The 20585-nt window shown below is 35.6% G+C and overlaps 1 protein-coding gene across 3 annotated transcripts in view; it reads right to left on the bottom strand.

Moving 5' to 3' along the window:
- Positions 1 to 20585, bottom strand: part of MAGI2 (membrane associated guanylate kinase, WW and PDZ domain containing 2) — a 1385030-nt gene that overhangs the window by 596106 nt on the left and 768339 nt on the right. For all 3 annotated transcript variants that reach the window (XM_045827541.1, XM_045827543.1, XM_045827544.1), the window contains one exon: positions 16568 to 16687. In XM_045827541.1, coding sequence (XP_045683497.1) covers positions 16568 to 16687 — 120 coding nt within the window. The remainder of the gene's footprint in view (positions 1 to 16567; positions 16688 to 20585) is intronic.

Genomic DNA, 20585 nt, shown 5'->3' with positions numbered 1-20585 from the left:
TACAAGGAAATGTTAGCTAGGATGAAGACCTAGATGTCATTTCTGATGAGACGATGAGATGTGTATGAAGACCATTTTGAAAGAAAGCTAACCTGGAAATGGACTAAAAAGTTTGAAGGGTGAAGCTTTCTTTACTCGGCAAATTCAGAATTCTTAAAAGGCTGCAAAGTAATGTATGTAAAAAGACTCACTCAAATGGTTAATGTTTGTTGAATAATGACTCTGTACTAAGTAGCATTTAGGCACCAGAAGTACAATAATGATAAAAAAGATAAAGAGTGGCTTGTTGAACTTGTAGACTGTTGAGGTAGATTGCTACTAAAATAGAATGCACAACTGCATTCAATATGTACATATATAGATATCCAGAAGGAATAGGATTACAGGATTCTGTTGCAGCGTTATAGACTAAAGGAGTCAGAATAGGTTTCTTGAAGAGGTATTCCATGAACTGGTGCCTAAATAATGAATAGGATTTAACTAGGCAAAGTATTGGGGAGAGGGAAGTATGGGTAGGAAACATGTTTAGACAAAGAGAACAATAAGCATCATGGTCCTGAGGTGTCAAAGAATATGGTGCATTTCAAAGAACTGGGAGTATGTGGTTGAAATACGTTGATGGGTAGGGAGGGCACTGGGAGAGATGATGCTCCAGAGATATAAAATAGAACCTGAATGATTTTTAAGATTATGTCAAGAATTTTGGTCTCCCCACGTATTGTTGATTTTTTGATTGATTAGTCTATGGATTGCTTTAAATCCTCATACTAAATCCCATTATCCCATACATATATCTTAGACAAATATTCTAATGTACCTAATAAAAACTCATTCATTAGACTAATATTTATTGAGCACCTTCTAATTTGTGCCACATAGTACTTCAGGAATTTGGAAAATAGCTGTGAACAAAATAGATTGAAATCTCTTATGGAATTTACATTTACACTGAGGAAGACAGAGATATAATAACACAATAAGTAAAACATAACTTGATTAAAGCCCTGACAAATGTGGCTCAGTGGGTTGGGTGTCATTCTGCAAAAAGAAAGGTCTTGGTTTGATTCCAAATGGTCAAGGCACATGCCTAGGTTGTGGTCCAGGTCCCCAGTAGGGGGCATGCAAGGGGCAACCAATCACATATCAGTATTTCTCTCCCTCTCTTCCTCCTTCATTTTCTCTCCTTTAAAAAATAAATAAATAAAGTCTTTTAAGAAATAAGTTGATTAGATGTTAAGTGCTAAGAAGAAAAATGAAGCAGGATATAGAGCAGGTAGTACAAGAAAAACACATTTGGGCTTGAATATATTCCTCCTGATATTGATTGTTTTGTATAAATACATTTAAATTCATGTACGTGGCAATGTGCTGTAGATCTATGTAGTTTCTTTTTTAATTTATTTCATTTATTCTGCTTTTTAAAAAATTTTAAGTAGAGTTGATAATACAGTCTTATGTTAGTTTCAAGTATATAGCAAAGTGATTCTGCATTTATATACCTTACAAAATAATCACCACAATAGGTCTAGTAACCATCTGTCACTGTATTTATTTATTACAATTTTTGACTCTATGCCCTATGCTGTGCATTACATCATCATGGCTTATTTTACAAGTGGGAGTTTGCACTTCTTGATCCCCTTCTCCTTTTCTGCCCAGCCCCTACCTCCCTCCCCTCTGGCAACCATCAGGTTGTTCTGTATATCTATGAGTTTATTTTTTATATTTGGAAACATGATCTTAAGATCCATTCATGCTACTATTAACAGTACATTTAATTTGTTGCTTCTAGCTGTTGCATACCATGTGTTCCCATCACAGTTCATGTACCTATACTCCCAATAAGGAAAAACCAGATTGCCTACAATTTCTTATTCTCAAGGTAAAAGCTGTGCTGTGGATCCACAAATTTTTATATGTGTGTGTATGGGGCTGGATGATGGGGAGTGCCAGTGGGAGAGAGTGGGTCTGGCTGTGCATTTTGAAAAAATAACTCTGAATGTAATGTGAAAATGGGAGTGGAGAGAATCCAAAGTATATGTAAGTAAGCTATTTAGAAGACATATTGCAGCAATCCAGGAAGAAATAATGCATCTTAGACTAGCTTGATGGCCATGGTGAAAATGAGGAGAAATGGAAAGATTCAAATGATGTTCAGAAGTAAATGTTGGTTGGTCTTGGTGAAAGAATGGATGTGGAGGTGAGGGAGAAAGATGTCAAGAATGACTCAGCATTCTAGTTAGGCATAGGGGTGGATGAAGAGTTATTCACTAGGATAGTGAACACTGGAACATGATCCTTTAAAAAGAAAGATTACTTGGACCTAATACTGGTTAACATGTAAAATTACACAGTGAAATATTCTTTAATCTAACCATTCTATGGAGCAAAGATTATAATTCTATAATTACTATGATGATTATAAGGGTGCATGAGTACAAAGTATACTGAAGTCTGTTGGGAGATAAACTGAATTTCACCAGCAGACCCTGGAGGAGAGCAGAGGAAAATCCAAGCACAAAGGCATGTTGGTGTAGATGAATGCAATATTTCAGGGCAACTTCAGGGAATCTGTTTTTCCTGGGGAGAAATTAGTGAGTGGAGAGTAATGAGGCTGTGAGGAATGAGAAAGGCCATAACATTTTATGGCATAAGAAGAATTTATTGCAGAAGTTGCTGCAAGCTATTTTTAGCAGAGAAGTACCATGATTAAATTTGGGTATTGGATTCTAGCACCAAGAGAGAAAAGCCAAGAAGGAGACTTTTGGTGTTCTTAGAGATGGTAAAAGTATGAACAGTGGCAGGGTCATTGGGAATAGACCAAGCAGGGCACATCCTGGGAAGGACTGGATGATTGCTTGGATATTGTGGGGAGTCAAGGATAACTCCTAGGTTTATGACTTGGGCAATCATGTTAGTAGTTATGATATTTACTGATATTGAGACTATAGGAGGGACAGAAGTTTTGAGGAGATGGTGGGGTCAACTTAGGAGAATTTTAGTTTATGTCCTTTCAACACACATATGGAAGCTATATATAGGTTTAAACTCATGAACTAGGTCTGAGTTGGGGATACAGATTTAAGGGTATGCCAGTTGATTGGTGTACCTGTAGACTACAAAGAAAAAGAATGAAGGCCAAGCAACTTTGTGAGCAGTGAGTGTGAGCAAGAGTGAGAAAGAGTGGTCAAAGAGAATAAGAGGAGAGGAGAACCAGGAATGGGATTGGAGAGAGAGAGAGGGCAATGTGTGTGTGTGTGTACGTGTATGTATGCACATACATACATATATATGTTCAACACTATTTTCTCTTAAATGTTTTTCATCATGTGCTAGTTTTGAAATGTTTTCTAAAATGTGATTTGTACAAACATCTTCTAAAATGTTACTTTGGTTTACCTCTGATTTCTCTTTTACATTCCAATTCAATTTATTTTTGCATGTGATAGCCTACTTTTGACAAACTATCCAGATTTATACTGTTTACATTTTATGGCATCAATAAAGTTTTAAAATAGAGTTAAAATGACTGTTCTATAAAATTTCCCCTTGTCTTAAAGTTTACATGCTCTTGTATTCTGCTTAACATACTCCTCCTATATTTCCCCAAATTTTGCTTTCTTTGCTTCTGTTTTTCATATATGTGGGCTATTTCTTACATCAAAAAAGATTTCACCATTTCTAATTTTAAATTTTTGCTCCCTTTGTTTTTTTTGTTCACTAGATTCCACACATAAACAAAATAGAAACAGACTCATTGATACAGAAAACTGACAGCTGTCAGAAGGGAGAGGGATTGGGAGGCTGGGTGAAAAAAGTGAAGGAATTAAAGTGGAAAAACCCAAAAATTTCATGGGGGCATACAAGAGTATGGTGATTGTCAGAGGAAAATGGGGGTTGGGGGAGATAGAAAAAAGTAAAGGGGGATAAATGGTGATGGAAGGAAACTTGACTTTGGGTGGGTAATACATACCACAATATACAGATGATGTATTACAGAATTGTACACCTGAAATCTATCTAATTTTACTGACCAATGTCACCCCATTAAATGCAATAAACTTTTTTTAAAAAATTATTTCTTTCTCCATTTTTTAAAAAATATTTTATGTTTTATTTTACAGAGGGTGGAGGGAGGGAGTTTATTTTACAGAGAGGGGGAGGGAGAAAAAAATAAACTGATTGCATTGCTGTTTACCAATGCAATCAGTTTATTTTTTTATTAGACCTGACTATTAGAAAGCAATCTGTAGAGCAAGCCACAATTTTTGATTCTTTGTCTAATTTTTGTCCCAGTTGCGCTTTTTAAAAATATATTTTATTGATTATGCTATTACAGTTGTCCCATTTTCCCCCTTCACTCCCTTCCACCCTGCGCACCCCCTCCCATCCACATTCCCCCCCCCTTAGTTCATGTCCATGTGTCATAAGTTCTTTAGCTTCTACATTTCCCATACTATTCTTGCCCTCCCCCTATTTTCTCCCTACTGTCTATGCTACTTATTCTCTGTCGCTTTTCCTCCTCTCTCCTACTCCCACTCCCCTATTGCTATCCCTCCATGTGATCTCCATTTCTGTGGTTCTGTTCCTGTTCTAGTTGTTTGCTTAGTTTGTTTTTATTTTGGTTTTAGGTGTGGTTGTTAATAATTGTGAGTTTGCTGTCTTTTTACTGTTCATATTTTTTATCTTCTTTTTCTTAGATAAGTCCCTTTAACATTCATAGAATAAGGGCTTGGTGATGATGAACTCCTTCAACTTGATCTTATCTGAGAAGCACTTTATCTACTCTTCCATTCTAAGTGAAAGCTTTACTGGGATGTAGAGCAATCTGAGATGTAGGTCCTTGCCTTTCATGACTTGGAATACTTCTTTCTAGTCCCTTCTTGCCTGTAAGGTCTCTTTTGAGAAATCAGCTGACAGTCTTGTGGGAACTCCTTTGTAGGTGACTGTCCCCTTATCTCTTGCTGCTTCTAGAATTCTCTCCTTCATTTTAATCTTGGGTAATGTAATTATGATGTGCCTTGGTGTGTTCCTCCTTGGGTCCAACTTCTTTGGGACTTTCTGAGCTTCCTGGACTTCCTGAAAATCTATTTCCTTTGCCAGATTGGGGAAGTTCTCCTTTATTATTTGTTCAAATAAGTTTTCCACTTGTTGCTCTTCCTCTTGTCCTTCTGGTACCCCTATAATTCAGATGTTGGAACATTTAAAGATGTCCTGGAGGTTCCTAAGCCTCTCCCCATTTTTCTGAACTCTTATTTCTTCATTCCTTTCTGATTGTATGTTTTTTTCTTCCTTCTGGTCCACTCCATTGATTTGAGACACAGTTTTCTTTCCATCACTATTGGTTCCCTGTGCATTTTTCTTCATTTCACTTAGTGTAGCCTTCATTTTTTCATCTAATTTGCAACCCAAATCAACCAATTCTGTGAGCCTCCTGATCACCAGTGCTTTGAACTGTGCATCTGATAGGTTGGCTATATCTTGGTTGCTTAAAAGTATTAAGTATTGGTTCTGGGACTTTCATTTGTTCTTCTGTTTCAGCCTTTTTTTCTTTTTTTGTGGTCTGGTTGTGCCTGTTACATAGTGAGGGGTGGAGCCTTAGGTGTTCACCTGGGCAGGGCAACCCAGTTGCTGGGTTCTGATGCTGTATGTGGGGGCAGGGTCAGAGAAGGAACAATGGCACTTGCTATGCTCTCTGTTGGATTTCAGTCCTCTCTATTGCTTCCCACAAGCAAACTGGGCCTTTCTGGTAATGGTTCCTGGGTGGGTGGGCTTGTGTGTGCTCTAGGAGTATGTGGGTCTCTCCAACTAACTCTCCTGTGAGGCTGGGAAGCTCTCCCAGCACCTCAACCTCCACAAGAGTTTTCAATCAGTGCTTTTAGGCTTTATTTCCCATCACTGGGGCCCTGGGTTGTCCAGTCTGCCTTGCTGCCTGTTTTTACCTGGTTTGTCTGTGCTCGAATGTGTGACTGTGGAGAGCCAGCTGCCTTGCATGCCTCACTGGGTCTGCTCATTGCCTCCCAGTGCCCGTGCCCAGGGTCTGCCACTGGGGTTTGCCAGCCACCACTTTTTACTGCCGCAACCCTTCTCCGCCAGCTGCTGACTCCACCCCTCTTACTGGTCTGGATGAATGGTTGTTGGGACTTCCATACAGTTCAATTTTCTGTCTGTTCTGGTTGTTTTTTGTTTCTAAATTTTTGTTGTCCTTAATTTTGGTTGTGCAAGGAGGCACAGTGTGTCCACCTATGCCTCCATCTTGGCTTGAAGTCTCCTAGTTTCACTTCTTAAGGTCACTCAGACCAAGTCTCATTTCTGTCACATGCAACTCATCAGCCATTTAAATACAACACTTGCATTCTCCTAGAGCTCTTTCAGTAAATTTCCAAAGCCAAGAGTAGCATTTGGACTTATAATTCCTATGCCTCAACTGAATACTTGGACAAATAATTTTGGCTTCCTCTAAGTCACAGTGGTTCCCAAACAATGCCTTGCTTCCTTGGGATACTGTAACCCTTTCTAGCTACCCAATATGTTTTAATATGTTTTTAGAACTTATTTCTTTCCTCAAGTAAGGATACTTTCTGTGCCAGTGTTGTTGGTCAGAAAATGTGAAGGACATGGTGGTACAGTTTAGTTGACATCAAAGAGATCAGAACTTTTTAGGACATACAGCTGCAGCCTGGGATGCAAACAACTCCATCAGACAATTTCCTAGCTTGAAATATTGTAGTACTGTAGTTCTACTTAATTTCTCTCTCTGCCAACAATTCTTGCTCTTGAAAGTACATGGCTAGCACAAATCAGTTGTAAATGACTGTCTTAAGATTTAAATTCACCCTGCCTTAGCAAGGCCTGTCACAGTCCTGCTCTCCAGCAACCTGACTGCTCCTCCTCTCAGCGGCCTCCCTTTGTAACCTAAACTCTAGTTTCTCAACCTGCTGCCTCAATATTTTCACGCTCACATTTAATGTATTTTGTTACTTTAAATAAGATCTTGATAAAATATTTTGTTATTCTGAGACAGTTGTGATATACTTTTAATCACTCTTGGGAATGTGTCTCTATTCTCCTATATGATTTCTATTCTCATTAAAGTTTCAGAGAAGTAGATACCATGCAGATGCACTTTGTACATTAATAGCAAAATTATGCAAATTTAAAACATAAAAAGCAAAACCACCTTTTGAGTAACTGGAAACCCATGTTGAAAGAGTATAAACAATTTTATTCAACCATATTTCTAAGTCCAAATCTGTAATAAAGAGTTCTGGAGTGGACCATAAAGCAAGGGTGGCCTCAAACTGTAAATAATGGAATTAAATCAAATGATAATTGTAAGGATATCCAAGAAAAGAAAATAATAAGCAACAAAAATACAGGGGATGTGATTAGCTGAGATGAGACTGAATATCAACAGTGGATAGTTTAGAAATAAAGTAAAATTTTGAATTAATAATAAAATAAGAAAAATAGAAATAAAAATAAAGTACTTTTCTTTTTGTTAGCTCAGAATCTTGATATACTCAGAAACAAACTTTTATTCCCCCCAAAAGCTTCCTAATTATTACCAGGAAGGCCTGTGTAGATAAAAGAATAAAAATTTTAGGATTAAAAGAATAACAAATAGTAAAATATTATATTTTCTAAATTACAGGATATGGTATAATTTAGTAAATTCTGAAAAGAAAATGAGATAAAATATCAATTGAAATAATTAATTCCATTCAGACAAATGTTAAATGTGTAGGCGCATTTGTCAAGAGGGTAGATTCCAATATATTATTGGGCTTATAGAATAACATGGAAAGTGTCGCAAATCAGGGTCAGTTACAGGTTTTGAGCATGTACCTTGTCAAACGACACAGCTTTTGTTTGAACCAAACTCTACGGACATGCCCATTTCTATGACAGTTTTGCTTGTTGCACAGGACACAGAAGTCATTTTAGTTAAATTTCTGCTCAGGGAACATACAGGTAAATAATGTTTTTAAATGTAAGAAATAGAACCAAGACATAAGACTAACTGAAGTATAAAATGTAGCATATCTGAAGTGGTGAAGATTATTAGGATGAAAAATATGATTAGAGTAGAGAATCCACATGGGAGTTGCAATTTTCAGGAGAAAGCAAAGGATAAACAAAATGAGAATAAAGAAAGAAAACAATGTCAGTAAGCTCTTGGTAGCAAAAAACACTTGAAAGGTAAGAAAAAAGGGAATATAAATAGCCCTGACCAGGAGTCAAAATGGCAGCCTTACACTTCATGGGATGACACCAAACAAACTGAGCCATACCAGTCAGAGCTATTTAAAACTTTTTGCTTATTGACTATTTATGTTGTATTAAGTATTTAGGTTGCCTTTAGAATTCAAATTTAAAATGCAAGTTTTCAGATTTATCATTTTAGCCATTATCTTCTGAATGAAAGGAATCAAATTTTCACATATTATAAGAAAATTTAAAGAAATTTGAAAAAAAGAGAGAAAAAGGTGACTGAGGAGTACGGAATTTTATTAGCGGTGTATAATTAATACTTAAGTAAAATTATACTTCCATTTAATTTTCATTAATTCTCCTAAGAATACAAGAATAATAAACAAACTCATGTTTCCTTATAATTTATTGAAAATCAGACAGAAAATGTTAGTGAAATACTCAACAAATTCCAAGTACCACATGTCCACATTAATTACAATGCCTTGATATTCCTTTAGTGAGAGGACAGACACACTAGCTCCTTTGTTTTAAAATAACTTCCTGTATTCTGTATTTTGTAATATATGTCAGTCCCTTCTATCTCTCTGCTAGGTTTGGCCTCATTACTTGTTTTCCAGCTCTCCACTGACTTTCTGTACTAGAGGTAGAAAAATCAACAGTCTTTGTGGTTATAGGAAAAGGTAATTATTATTAGTCCAAAAAGCATTTAGGTGGTACAATCAATAAAAGTTGGGTGAGAGGGAGGTTAGTGGAATATATGGTTTTGTAGACCAAACCTACTAGATTTTGAGTTTGAGTAAGCTGACAAGCCGTGAATTACTATAGTAAAAACCACATTCTGAAAAATGGCCATAAAGATAAGCACTATTTTCTGGAGAAAGTGTTATAGTTTGTGTGGTACTGAGAGGGAAACAAGTATGGGAACTCAGAACTAGGACTCATAAGGTTAATTAAAAGAAAATTAACATTTGAAAAAAAATTTTAAAAAGCAAAGGGAAAAAGAGAAATAAGCAAGAACAAAATTATTACAAGTATGATATGTTTTATCTAGGAAAGGACTCTGGGGTCAAATTGATGTTGCAACTTTAAACCGTTGACCTACAACATTTTGAATTAGGAAGTGGATGTACCCCAGAGTCCTAGGGAGGCTGAACTTCTATGTGGAGATTAAGGCTTTGAGAATTGACCCTCCACATTCATTCCTTCAGTCAACTCATATTAATTGAGTGCTTTCTAGTTGACAATTCTCAACTCAAGAATTAGCAGTGATCCAAACATATTATCTGACCTCTTGAAGTTTATATTTGAGTGGGTGGATAGAGACAATAACTGGATAAACAAAGGGACATAGAATATATTTTCAGTTATAGTAAGTACAGTAAAGAAAAATAAATCAGAGGAAGGGGATGGAAAATGTCAGCAGGTACAACCCTAGATAAGGGTGTCAAGTAAGAGTTTCCTGAAGACTCAAAGGTAAATATCTCAAACTGAGATAATCAAAGTGGTTGGAAGACAAGTAGTCCAGGAACATGAAATAACAAATAACAAATTCAAGACCCTAGGTGGGCAGAGATGTGCCTATTCTGTTCCAGGAAGATTGGAATGGAGGCCCCCATAGCTAATACAAATGGGCTGAAGACAGTATAAGTCACACTGTCCATTTTGTTACAACAAATACTATCAATTTGTGTTTTTACTTGTCCCTAAAAATCTTCATTTGTAGAATCTTTAACAACTAAGTTTCATGAAAATAGTCCCATGCAGGCAAGATAAACTGACCACTTGGTCTTAATTTTATCTGATTGTTACCTACATATATAGCCTAGAACAGATCTATTTATTCTATCGGGAGGGACTGACTGACTGCTTTAGCGTATTAATTTTAATGTAGTGTTGTGAATGATTTTCCATAATTGCCAGAATTTCCAAGGAATAGTTCTGTGGTGAAAATCTTATGAACATGTTTCTTTTAAACACACAGCAGCAGGGTATTTTAAGAAGTATTACTTCACAATTTTTGGTAAAAGCACTCAGTTTCTCTGTCTACTTTGCACCATGATCAATGGAGGTCTCAAAGTTTCAGATATTGTTATTGTGCACGGTCTGAATGAAAGTTGCAGTTGATAAAAATAATTCATAAAACAAGCTATACCTCTTGCAACTTTACTGGAGATGGATATCTATGTCCTGAAATAAAGAACTTACTTAACAATAATAATTAGGCACTGCCTAATTTTTCTATTTTGGATTTGTATTCTCTCTGAGGAAAATAACAGGTCCATGGTCAATCAGATTCTAGATTCCTCTGTCTCTCCTATCAGGAGTACAAAAGAGATGAGAAAAAATAGTTTAGAAAGTTTTATTTTTTAGACTTGAAATTCAAATACAAAATGACTTTTGTAGAATAGGATATTAGGTTATATTTTTCCAATCACGGAGGTGTGAAACAAGTCTCTGAAAAAACTTTTACAGGAAGGGCACCACTGAGAATAACTGGGGTAAATAAAAGTTCTCTTTTAGGAAGATCTGTATGTCTAATCTAAGCCTAATGGCATGGGCCATTGATCATCACTACGCTGATGTTATTTCAGAGAAATATGGCCTCTCAACAGAAGACAGTTGTAATAAATTTGATCAAGATTCTCTTGTGTGTCACCTATGTAATGAGTAATTTTACTCTATTTGAAAGTCATGGAATTGTGAGATCTCATGAATATATCTCAATATATATTCCAAACTGTATAATACACACAAAATTATGAAATATTTATTATCAATATTATTATTTACTTTTTGTCCACTCAGAAAAACAACTCAGAGGACTTGAAAATATTCACCTAACCAGTAAAGAAAAATAGGTTCTGCTTATTGAAACAGTGGAGAGAAATAAAAGTAAGAATTTTGAAATCATCCATTTTTCTCATTTTTCTTAGAACTAAATAAGGGACATAATTTTTTTCAGGTGAAGTCTTAATTTGTTTCAGATAAATATTTATAAGAATGTGCACAGGAGTTAGAAAATCATTGTAATTCAAGACATGAGCTTGAGGGAAATTAATTAAACCCTGGATATCACAATTTTGAAACCCTAGGCTTTACCTAATTTTATTATGGGTTGTGAGAAAGTCAAAGAAGTGAGTCCTATGCCCATGAATATTGATTTTATTTTAATGATATACCTCAAAAAATTATTTCTATTCTTTTCAGCTACAATTGAACAAAAACATATGCAAATGATAGTAAATTGGTTAATGTTGTACTTTAGGCAATAGTAAAAAAGCCATTTCATTTTCTTTGACTTTAGTCTTTAAGTTACAATTTATATGATAATATTAAGTTAGTTAATGGGTTGATTCATTCCTTCTTGTCTTTTTCATGAGAAAAAAGTTACTTAGAAATAGGTATTTGCACTACATATCTTGAAAGTGGCTAGGGTTACAAAAGTCCTAAGCCAAGAGAGAATTTTGTCACATTTTAATATACAATAACACTTCCAGTCTTAGTGCCTTTCACAAAAACCAAACAGCATGCAAAAAAAAAACAAAAACCCAAACACAACAACATATACTCTCTGCTAGTGGTTCTGAACACAGATTGAATCACTTAAAGAAAAAAAGGCATTGTAAGATCTCAAACACTGTTTAGTGTTTTTAAAAATGAACATCCAAGTACATGATTAATATCATCCACAACAGCAATATTGCCAAAAAAAAAAAAAGAAAAAGAAGAAAGTATCAAAAGAAAAAAAATGTTTCAACCTGGATATGAAATAAGAGCTGGGCCCTTTTTAACTGCAAACTCCAATAATCTACTGTTATTATGGAAATTATTACTTACATAGTAAAATGTTCTCTTGTGACTGGGCATAAGAGAAAAGGAAAAAAGAAAATTTTATTTCATTTTGGCTTCCTGCAATGGCATCAATCTTACATCAATGTAAGCACTGATCTGCCCTTTAGGAAACATTTACATTTCAGTGGGTAGAAACTTGGACTGATAGAAGAATGGTTTATCTCAAGACTGTTTATAGTGCCAATAACTATTTTTTTATGTATTGAATATCTCTATCATTCAACATTATCTTGATTGGGAATAGATTCAAAATTTTAATAATAAATGTGTCAAGGTCATGTTTAAAAAATCTGATGTTAAATTTAGTTATTAAAATAAAATGAATTTATGTAAAATTTGTTGTATCTCCTCTGTCATCATAGGAGTATTTGGCTTCTTTTCCTAGAAAGTTATTTGCACTTAATACTTAAATTTTTATAAAAATGTATGTGCTACAACAGGAAGAACAGCACTCTTATGAACAGATGTGAGAAAACCTGAATTTCAGAGTCCTTGTGATAAAATTGTTTAAGACACTAGGTATGCTGTTTGCAATAGGCTTGATGATATATGTACTAGGGTCCATGATTAAGAGAAACCATAGCAATTAAGGGGAAGGTGAGTGCCATGTTTTCACTATTTCTGTCAGATGCCAAATAGCTTGCTGGTCTTAATTTGGTTCTTTTAAAAATTGGGGGAATGTTACAACTGAGTTTATATCCATTTAAAGAAAAGGTTTAAATTTAGGGTCAGTAACCTCTTCAATACATAGAAAAATTTGTTTGTTTTCAATTTAAAAGCACAACAGTAAAATAGGGTAGCAGATGTTCCAAAAGTAGTACTGCTCAGAAACAACTGATTTTAATATATGAATTAAATGAAATGAGAGCCCAGGCACAACTCAGGGGACATAGGATTAGTTAATAACAACATACAGAACACAGATTGAGATAGACAACTGGTGTGAGTGGTTAGAGAAGCCATGAATTAGTGTCCCAGATAAATGGAAGAAACAGATCAGGGAAGACTCACTGATTTACAGCCCTAGGTAATTAGGCACTTTGGGCAGTTCCCAAAGACACTACGTCTTTCCAGGTACTTAGAGAACCAGATAACTAGACCTACTTATTTAATGCTACCTCTTGGTGTCTCCCTTATACCTACAAGTAACCTTATACCAAAGGAATAATCTGTATTCATCCAAAGAACTCTGTGTCTGTGTTTCACAGGAAGACTACACCTTCAGTCCTGACATGGAGGTTTGTAATGTTCATGTTACCTGAGGTTATGACAGGCTTGCCACTGGGCAAGCCTTGTTCTATTAACTTAAACTTGAGTGAATATGAAAAGGTAAAAAAGAGATCATCTAAGTTACAGAAAAGAGTCTCTTTACCAACACCTTGTGGTCCTTCAGAGCCAGAACCTCTGGGTTATTTACATTCAAGGCCATTCAGTCCCTGTTTTAAAGCAAACTGAAATGAGGTTTTCAGCCTGGCTTGGGTTGGAGACCAGGAAAAAAGCTTTCAGGATCTGCTAAAGTTCTGCCCAGAGCCATTTGGCCTTACAGTAGATGATAACTCAAGCACATGAAGGTGTTCCTTGCAGCCTCTGGAAAGAAACAGAATTAATTGTTCTGTTGGAGCAAAGGACTTTGAGCCAGTTCCTAAGAGGGAAAACTGCAATTCAGGCTACCTGATTTCTAATCAAAGGACAGATTCCATTTTAGCTACATCTATTCACCAGGATTAAATTAGAAGTATTGACAATGAGACAAAAACATGTACATACAAGAAATGCTTAAAATAATATATTCTTCATAGCTACTTTTCAGATAAGTGTTTCCCATTCTAAAACTGAGTGGTAGGGCAGGGGGAGCACAAACACATGCTAAGAATGGTCTTCCTTCTCAGTTATGAGCAGCTTGACCAGACCTTTTATGCAGGTCTTCCTTGATCTTTGCTAATGAAAAATGAGTGGGCGCCCAGTCTCTAAAAAGAAATGATCCAAGCTTGGAAGCATTATAAGCAGGAAGAAGCAGGGGGATATCTTTCTACCTCCAGTTGCCTTAGTGGTTTTGCTGTTTTGGTTTGTGGGATGGAATCAATCTAAAGGGCCCCACACTGTTGACATGTGTGTAACTTTAATGCTTAGAGTAACTCAATATCTTCTTAATTACTTTAGTGGATTCATAGATATTAGAGATGAATTTTTTTTGGCTTGCTGAGGGTTCTAAACAGTAGGGGAAAGGTATCAGAATGTTCTAGCAGGAGGAAAGAAGGAAACAATGGTCCTAACACTATAGAAGGAAGAACATGTAATTACTGGGATTTTATTAAAGAACTCTTACGAGAGATTGACATCCTGAAGGTGTGACAAATATAACAGTTCTTAGGTAATTGTTGAGTTGAGCAGTACATGATTGTTGCTCTTCACAGTATGAAAGCACCAAAGCAGAAAGGGCATCCCCTAGGTTTCCTTGATGAATAATAACATGAAGTGTTAGCCCTGAACCTGGAGCTGAGTATCTGTCCTGAAGGAGTAGCAGTGATTTTTTTTATTAGAATGTCAATTCTACTGGTTTCTCAGCTGTAATTGTAGGAAAAAGTGAAGATCCTGAGATTTGAGAATATGCCCTGGGTGTCCTTCCAAATAGTTATGTGGCCTAAGAAAAGAGCTTTTTATCTATCTAAACATACTCCCAAAGTCATATATGTAAATCAGCATTATTATTCTATGGTCAGCTCTGTGCATGCTGAGGGTGATTAATAAATTGGCACCAAACTGATCAAACTTAATTTGTCAATACTGAAAAGAAGTCTGAAGGAGATTTGTGACAACCCAGTCTGGCTCATGAAACTTGGTCATGTTTGTATGGTTTCAGGATATTTTCCTAAAACTTCAACAGGAACCTAAAATTTAAGCCAGATTGCTCTTGAAAATACACTGATATTAAATTTCATGGCATCTAGTTTATCATGAGAATACTGGAAATTTAACATGAACATTTAGTTTAATTTTTTTTTACCTTCTATACAGTTAATATAATCTTTATTCTTAAAGTTAGAGAAAAGGTCATATTGTTAATCATCCTATTCTTGGAATATTTCTATTTGTTAAGACATTGGTTCTTTGCTACATAAATGTTATATTTAAATAAGGTAATTAAATATATTATTATTACAAACATTCACACTAATGAATGCCACCAAATAATGTCACAAAGCCCATAGGCAAACATACTACAAAACTTATTGTTTACTTATTGACTGCTTTCATATAATTATTTTTCATATATAATTTAAGGCAGCTTATATGATTCATATAGCTCTTTATTTTAATATTTTTAATCAGTCTCCACTATTATTCATTTCTGACAATCTGAAGAGGAAAGAAGACCCATGTGTAAAACCACTTTCTTTTCCTGGGTATTTTTGCCTATATCTTGAAAATTTGGAGATAAACAACTAAATGTCTCAGCCATAATTTAGGTATATGTCTCAGCCTAAACTGCCGAAGGAGTGTGAAGTAAAAGATTTCAATACCTCTACCAACTAAAAAATATTGAGTTCTTAAATAACTATAGTCTATTGAACATCTACAGATAAATGAAGGAGGTAGTGGAAAGCCGAATGTTAAAAACCCAACTTATTTGCTGACGGTAAACCTCAAGGTGTTTTATGGGTAAGCAGCAATGTACATGCCATGAGTTTTGTTTATAATATCACTCACTATTAATTGTGGTTCAGTAAACTATATTTATCTTTGGATTTAATAATACAAATGAATATAATTTATACATATAAAATTATGAAGATGGAATAAAAGTATTATTTTATACTTTTGTTTTATTATTTTAAAATTTAATTATTCATACAGAGACTATTCTACCCAAGACTTGAAATTCTGCTCACAGGGATGTCCAACCTTTTGGTGTCTCTGGGCCACACTGGAAGAGGAGCTGTCTGGGGCCACACATTAAATACATTGTGACATGTAATCACACACACAAATTTTATAATGTTTTAAGTAAATTTATGTTTTTGTATTGGGCTGCATCCACAGCCATTTCAGGCCGCAGGTTGGACACCCTGGTAAGAGCTTTGGCATTCATCCACAGATCCTATTTTCCTATCCCATCATTTTTCACGGGACGCAAATGAAGACCAAGGAAGTGAAGAAGCTGGAGATATAATGATGGGACTTGAACTGAAGCCCCATGCTTTTCTAGTGGCCACCTAGAGATGAAGATAATTTATCTCCAAGATCAACAGCTTAGCTTTGGGAGGATTTTACAAGATACTTCACTGGGTATGTACATACACTTTTCTATTGGCATCATAAGAGTGGTATTACTTCAAATGTATTGTAACCTTTCTTTAGGAAACATGTTTCTAAAATGACCTCATTAAAGCTTTCAAACCAAAAGCAGTAGCACCTTGGTAACCTAATGTCTTAATTAATTTAAGATGGAAAAATGTGATGTAGCAAGGAACAGACACATCAGTAGAGCTGTGCTTACCTTCATAAGTCCCACTTTCCAGGAGAGCACCACTTTTCTCCAATTCCATAAAGTCTTCAACTGTGATGAAGATATAGTCCACTCCGGGGACCTCACCCTCCTTATGTGGTCTTGTGGTGCCTGAATAAGGAAAATTAAAAATGAAAGAAAGACTCTACATGGCGTATTGTTGAACTTTAGAAATACCATAATACTTTTGAATATTCAGTAACAGTTGTTTGTACATCCTGCTAGTTAGCAGTTTGCATTTGTCCTTCTGTTTGTTTGGAAGTGGAAAAAAGCAGGGGTAAAGATTAAAGTAAATATACAAAGAGCATTTTTCTTCTCCACACTATAGGAGTCATTGCCTTGGAATGTGGCTGCATAGATCTTTTAGTGAAAAATGCAGACCATTGTGGCTGCTTTGAAGAGGGGGTTTGAATACTGGGCTAGGAGCTTGCTAGCTCAGGAATTTACATATTTCATTTCTGTGAATGGACCTCTATTGTTCTGTAGATTGCTTTGCTATGGCATAAAATACAATGGAAAATAAAAATGTTAGCAAAATGTCAATTTATGTGTGTATTCTCATGATCTGATCCTTTGGGGGTGAAATTGTTGGTTTTCACTTGTTAATTTTGTACCAAATAACTTATATTTGATTTAAAGGATCACAAAATCATTATTATTTAAAATTAAATAAATAATAGTTGGAATTGAGTAATAATTATCATTAAGTTAGTATAATGCTCATAATAGAATTTCCTTCCCTATTGCCTTTAATTCTGACCAAGCTGGGAGGTGGCAGCATGGCCCACCACTCCTGCTTCCTGTATCACCTACAAAGTAAGTGGAGCATATGTGGCCTGTGTGACAGGACATCAGCTCATGGTCCATCACATGTCTGCTGAGAACACAGGCTTTCAGAGCTGCTGTCCAGTTCATGAGGTGAGAACTAAAATACAGACAAATAAAGGCTACGTGTTTATTTCCTGGTACATTTCCTTAAACAATCTCTGAGCTTCTTTTTTTTGCTATGCCTCTACATAAGACCTTTTGAATGGTCATATTGGAATTTACACTATTCTTAAGAACGTTATGCAGAAGGTAGATATACAGGCAAAGTGATAATATGTTCTCATACTTTTATATATTTAAGACCTCCTTCATATTCTCTATATACTAAACAAAAGTATTTCAAACCCTTAATTTTTATTTTCACTCTCTGGAATCTGTATCAACTAAGCTCTGACAATAGCCAGTAAGTTCTCCTTTTGGTCTATTAAGATCAAATCTTTACTGCAAATGAGAGGCATAAACTAATATCAGAATAACAATGAGCTACAGAAAATTGATTCTTGGTAAAAATGAATAATTTCCACTGAAAATATTTTTTTTAAGATTTGAAGGCACTAGTTTATTTTTTTCCATAATTATGTTTAATGATTTTCCCCTGAATTTGTCATTTTATTTTGTTTGAGTCACATTTGCAATGTTTCCTACTGTTTTTATGCTATTAAATATAAACCTCCCACACTGAGTATGTATAATGTTGTCAAATTAATGTTTCTATGAGAATCTTAACTTTTAATATGGACTTTTATGTGCTTAACCCTTGTGAATTAAATGTACATTATCATGGTTTTTGGCAATCAATTTGTTTTTCTGTTTATTTGGAGCACACTCTAATCATTAAGAAAAATCACACTACAAAGTTTCAATTTTCCTTCCTGATTTATCTGCATATATCAGAAGCTACACGCTTTAATTAATTACCTTCCTGCAGTGTGGTACTGCATTCCTAACACAATGTGAGCCCAGGAACACATGCCTGAGGGCACTTTCCCAAGCTGCTGCCTTGACTGGAGTTACTCCCCCATGCCAGTTCTAGTGAATGCATTTGTGATTGCACTCTTTAGGAGGATCATCAGCACTTTGGTTCCCTGGGTGGTTTTCCATCTCCACCTTGTACCTTAGGCCAACACGACTGAATTCTTGCATCAGAGGTACAGACTCCCAGTGGGTGCATCAGTTTCATCTGTGACAGTTGACCTACTTGATGTTGGCTACCTATTTAGACTGGGGTCTGGCCTATTTCATTGTTGCCTGAAGAACTTCTAGACTACAATCTCAAATGCTGCAATTCCTAGCTTTAACATTGACTTTCCATTCTCTTTTCTCCTTCTGTACCTCTTATTAATTATATCCTCCAGTCCTTTCATCTCTCCTCATTTCCCTGATATTTCCCAAATTTAGCTTCATTTGTCTCTTTAACGAGTAAGGGACTGGGAACAACTTAGAATCTCTTTTCTTCTCTTAGTTCATCTTCACTATTTCTTTGCTTTTAATAAACCTCCAAAATTCGCTATTAGCTATTTCACTCATAGATTGCAGTTCTTACAGTAAACCATAAACTTTCATTGACAAAGCGCTCAACAAATTTAGATTATTTAATGTTAGTTTGTTCTACTGACACTTAGCAATCCTTCTATACAGGGATCCCCAACTTCCGGTCCACAGATCAGTACTGGTCCTGGCCTGTTAGGAACCTAGTTGCACAGCTGGAGGTGAGCTTGAATGTAATGTGTTTGAATCACCCTGAAACCATCCACCCCACCAACTTCCATCCCTGGAAAAATTGTCTTCCATGAAACCCACCCCTGGTGCCAAAAAGGTTGGGGACCGCTGTTTTTATATATGTCTTCCAGCCTCTGTGTCACAATCCCAACCATTTTAATACTTGACTGCACTGATATTCAGCAGAAGATAGTAGTTCATTCTCTTTTGGCTAAAGTAAAAGATAATCTGAAATCTATTTCCTAAAGTTTCCTGATTTTTACTTCCATTATGTGCATTACTTCATTCTTAATTAGAGACATACAAGGTATGTCTACAAGGTATCTAGCCATGTACTATGAAAAATAGAGACAGTTATTGAAGAAGACAACAAGAAATTTATAGCTAGTAATTTATACAAGAAACATTGTACACAAGACAATGATGCCTCAGTCCTCTTCAAAAGAGGCACCTTAGGACCTCACACAGTTCTCCCAGTTGCCATCAGCTGCCCTGTCGTATTTTCTATCAACAGTCTGAAATTTCTTCCCTTTCAAAGGTGATTTTAATTTTGGGGAAAGGCAGAAGTCGTAGGGTGACAAATATGGGCTGCAGTGGGGCTGAGTCATCTGGGTGATTTGATGTTTTGCAAAAAAAAAAAAAGAAAGAAAAAAAACTGTGCACGAGACATGATGCATGGGCAGGTGTGTTGTGATGAAGCTGACAATAACCGGTTTGCCTATAGCTGCAGCCTTCTGAATCACCTGAATAGTTTCCCTGGAGGAATGTTCAATCTTAACACAAAATGTGATGCAGATACATTGCTCTACTTTCTCAGTCATTTTCAATGAGATGGCCACATAGTACTCATGGTAACTCAACAGCGTCTACCACCTCCACTGACTAGTACATGCAGTCATCATTGTTCATGCATGCGCATTCCAGTGTATTCTCCTTATCTGCCAATTTACATCAATATCATGCAAACTGTTCTTGTTAAATTAACAATGGTTGGACTTTTTCCAGACAGACCTTTGTACATACATATTGCTAAGACAAATCCCTTCTCCTTTGCCTTCTTTCAAGTTTAATTTTGATTTTTAAATCAGAGTTACATATACAGATATTTTAAAGATTCTACAGTTCTATAAACTTAGTCATTTTTTTAAAAAGCTGACTGTCATCTCCTCAGCCGCACAAAAACACCTTTCCCTTTACCCGAAGGCAAACACTTTCAACTCTTACAGTTGATTTGTTTTACCTTCCCATCTTTAATTAATTTACTTACAATGTCCTTCATTTTCTTAATTTAGTCATTATTCCTTGATTTCTTGATAAAGAAAACAAGGATTTAGCCTCTCTTGCCCACACTTTTGCACATCACTTTCTCTTTCTGTCCTCCTATCTTCCCAATAGAAAAAACATGAGCTTAAGATTACTATTTAATGTTTACAGTAATAATATTGTGGTAATCTCTTCCCAG

Source organism: Phyllostomus hastatus, unplaced genomic scaffold (assembly GCF_019186645.2).
Source record: "Phyllostomus hastatus isolate PE091 unplaced genomic scaffold, TTU_PhHast_1.1 phas_scaffold_78, whole genome shotgun sequence".
Classification (NCBI taxonomy): Eukaryota; Metazoa; Chordata; class Mammalia; order Chiroptera; family Phyllostomidae; genus Phyllostomus; species Phyllostomus hastatus.
Note: the sequence above shows the minus strand (reverse complement) of the source record. Positions and strands in the feature narration are given on the sequence as shown.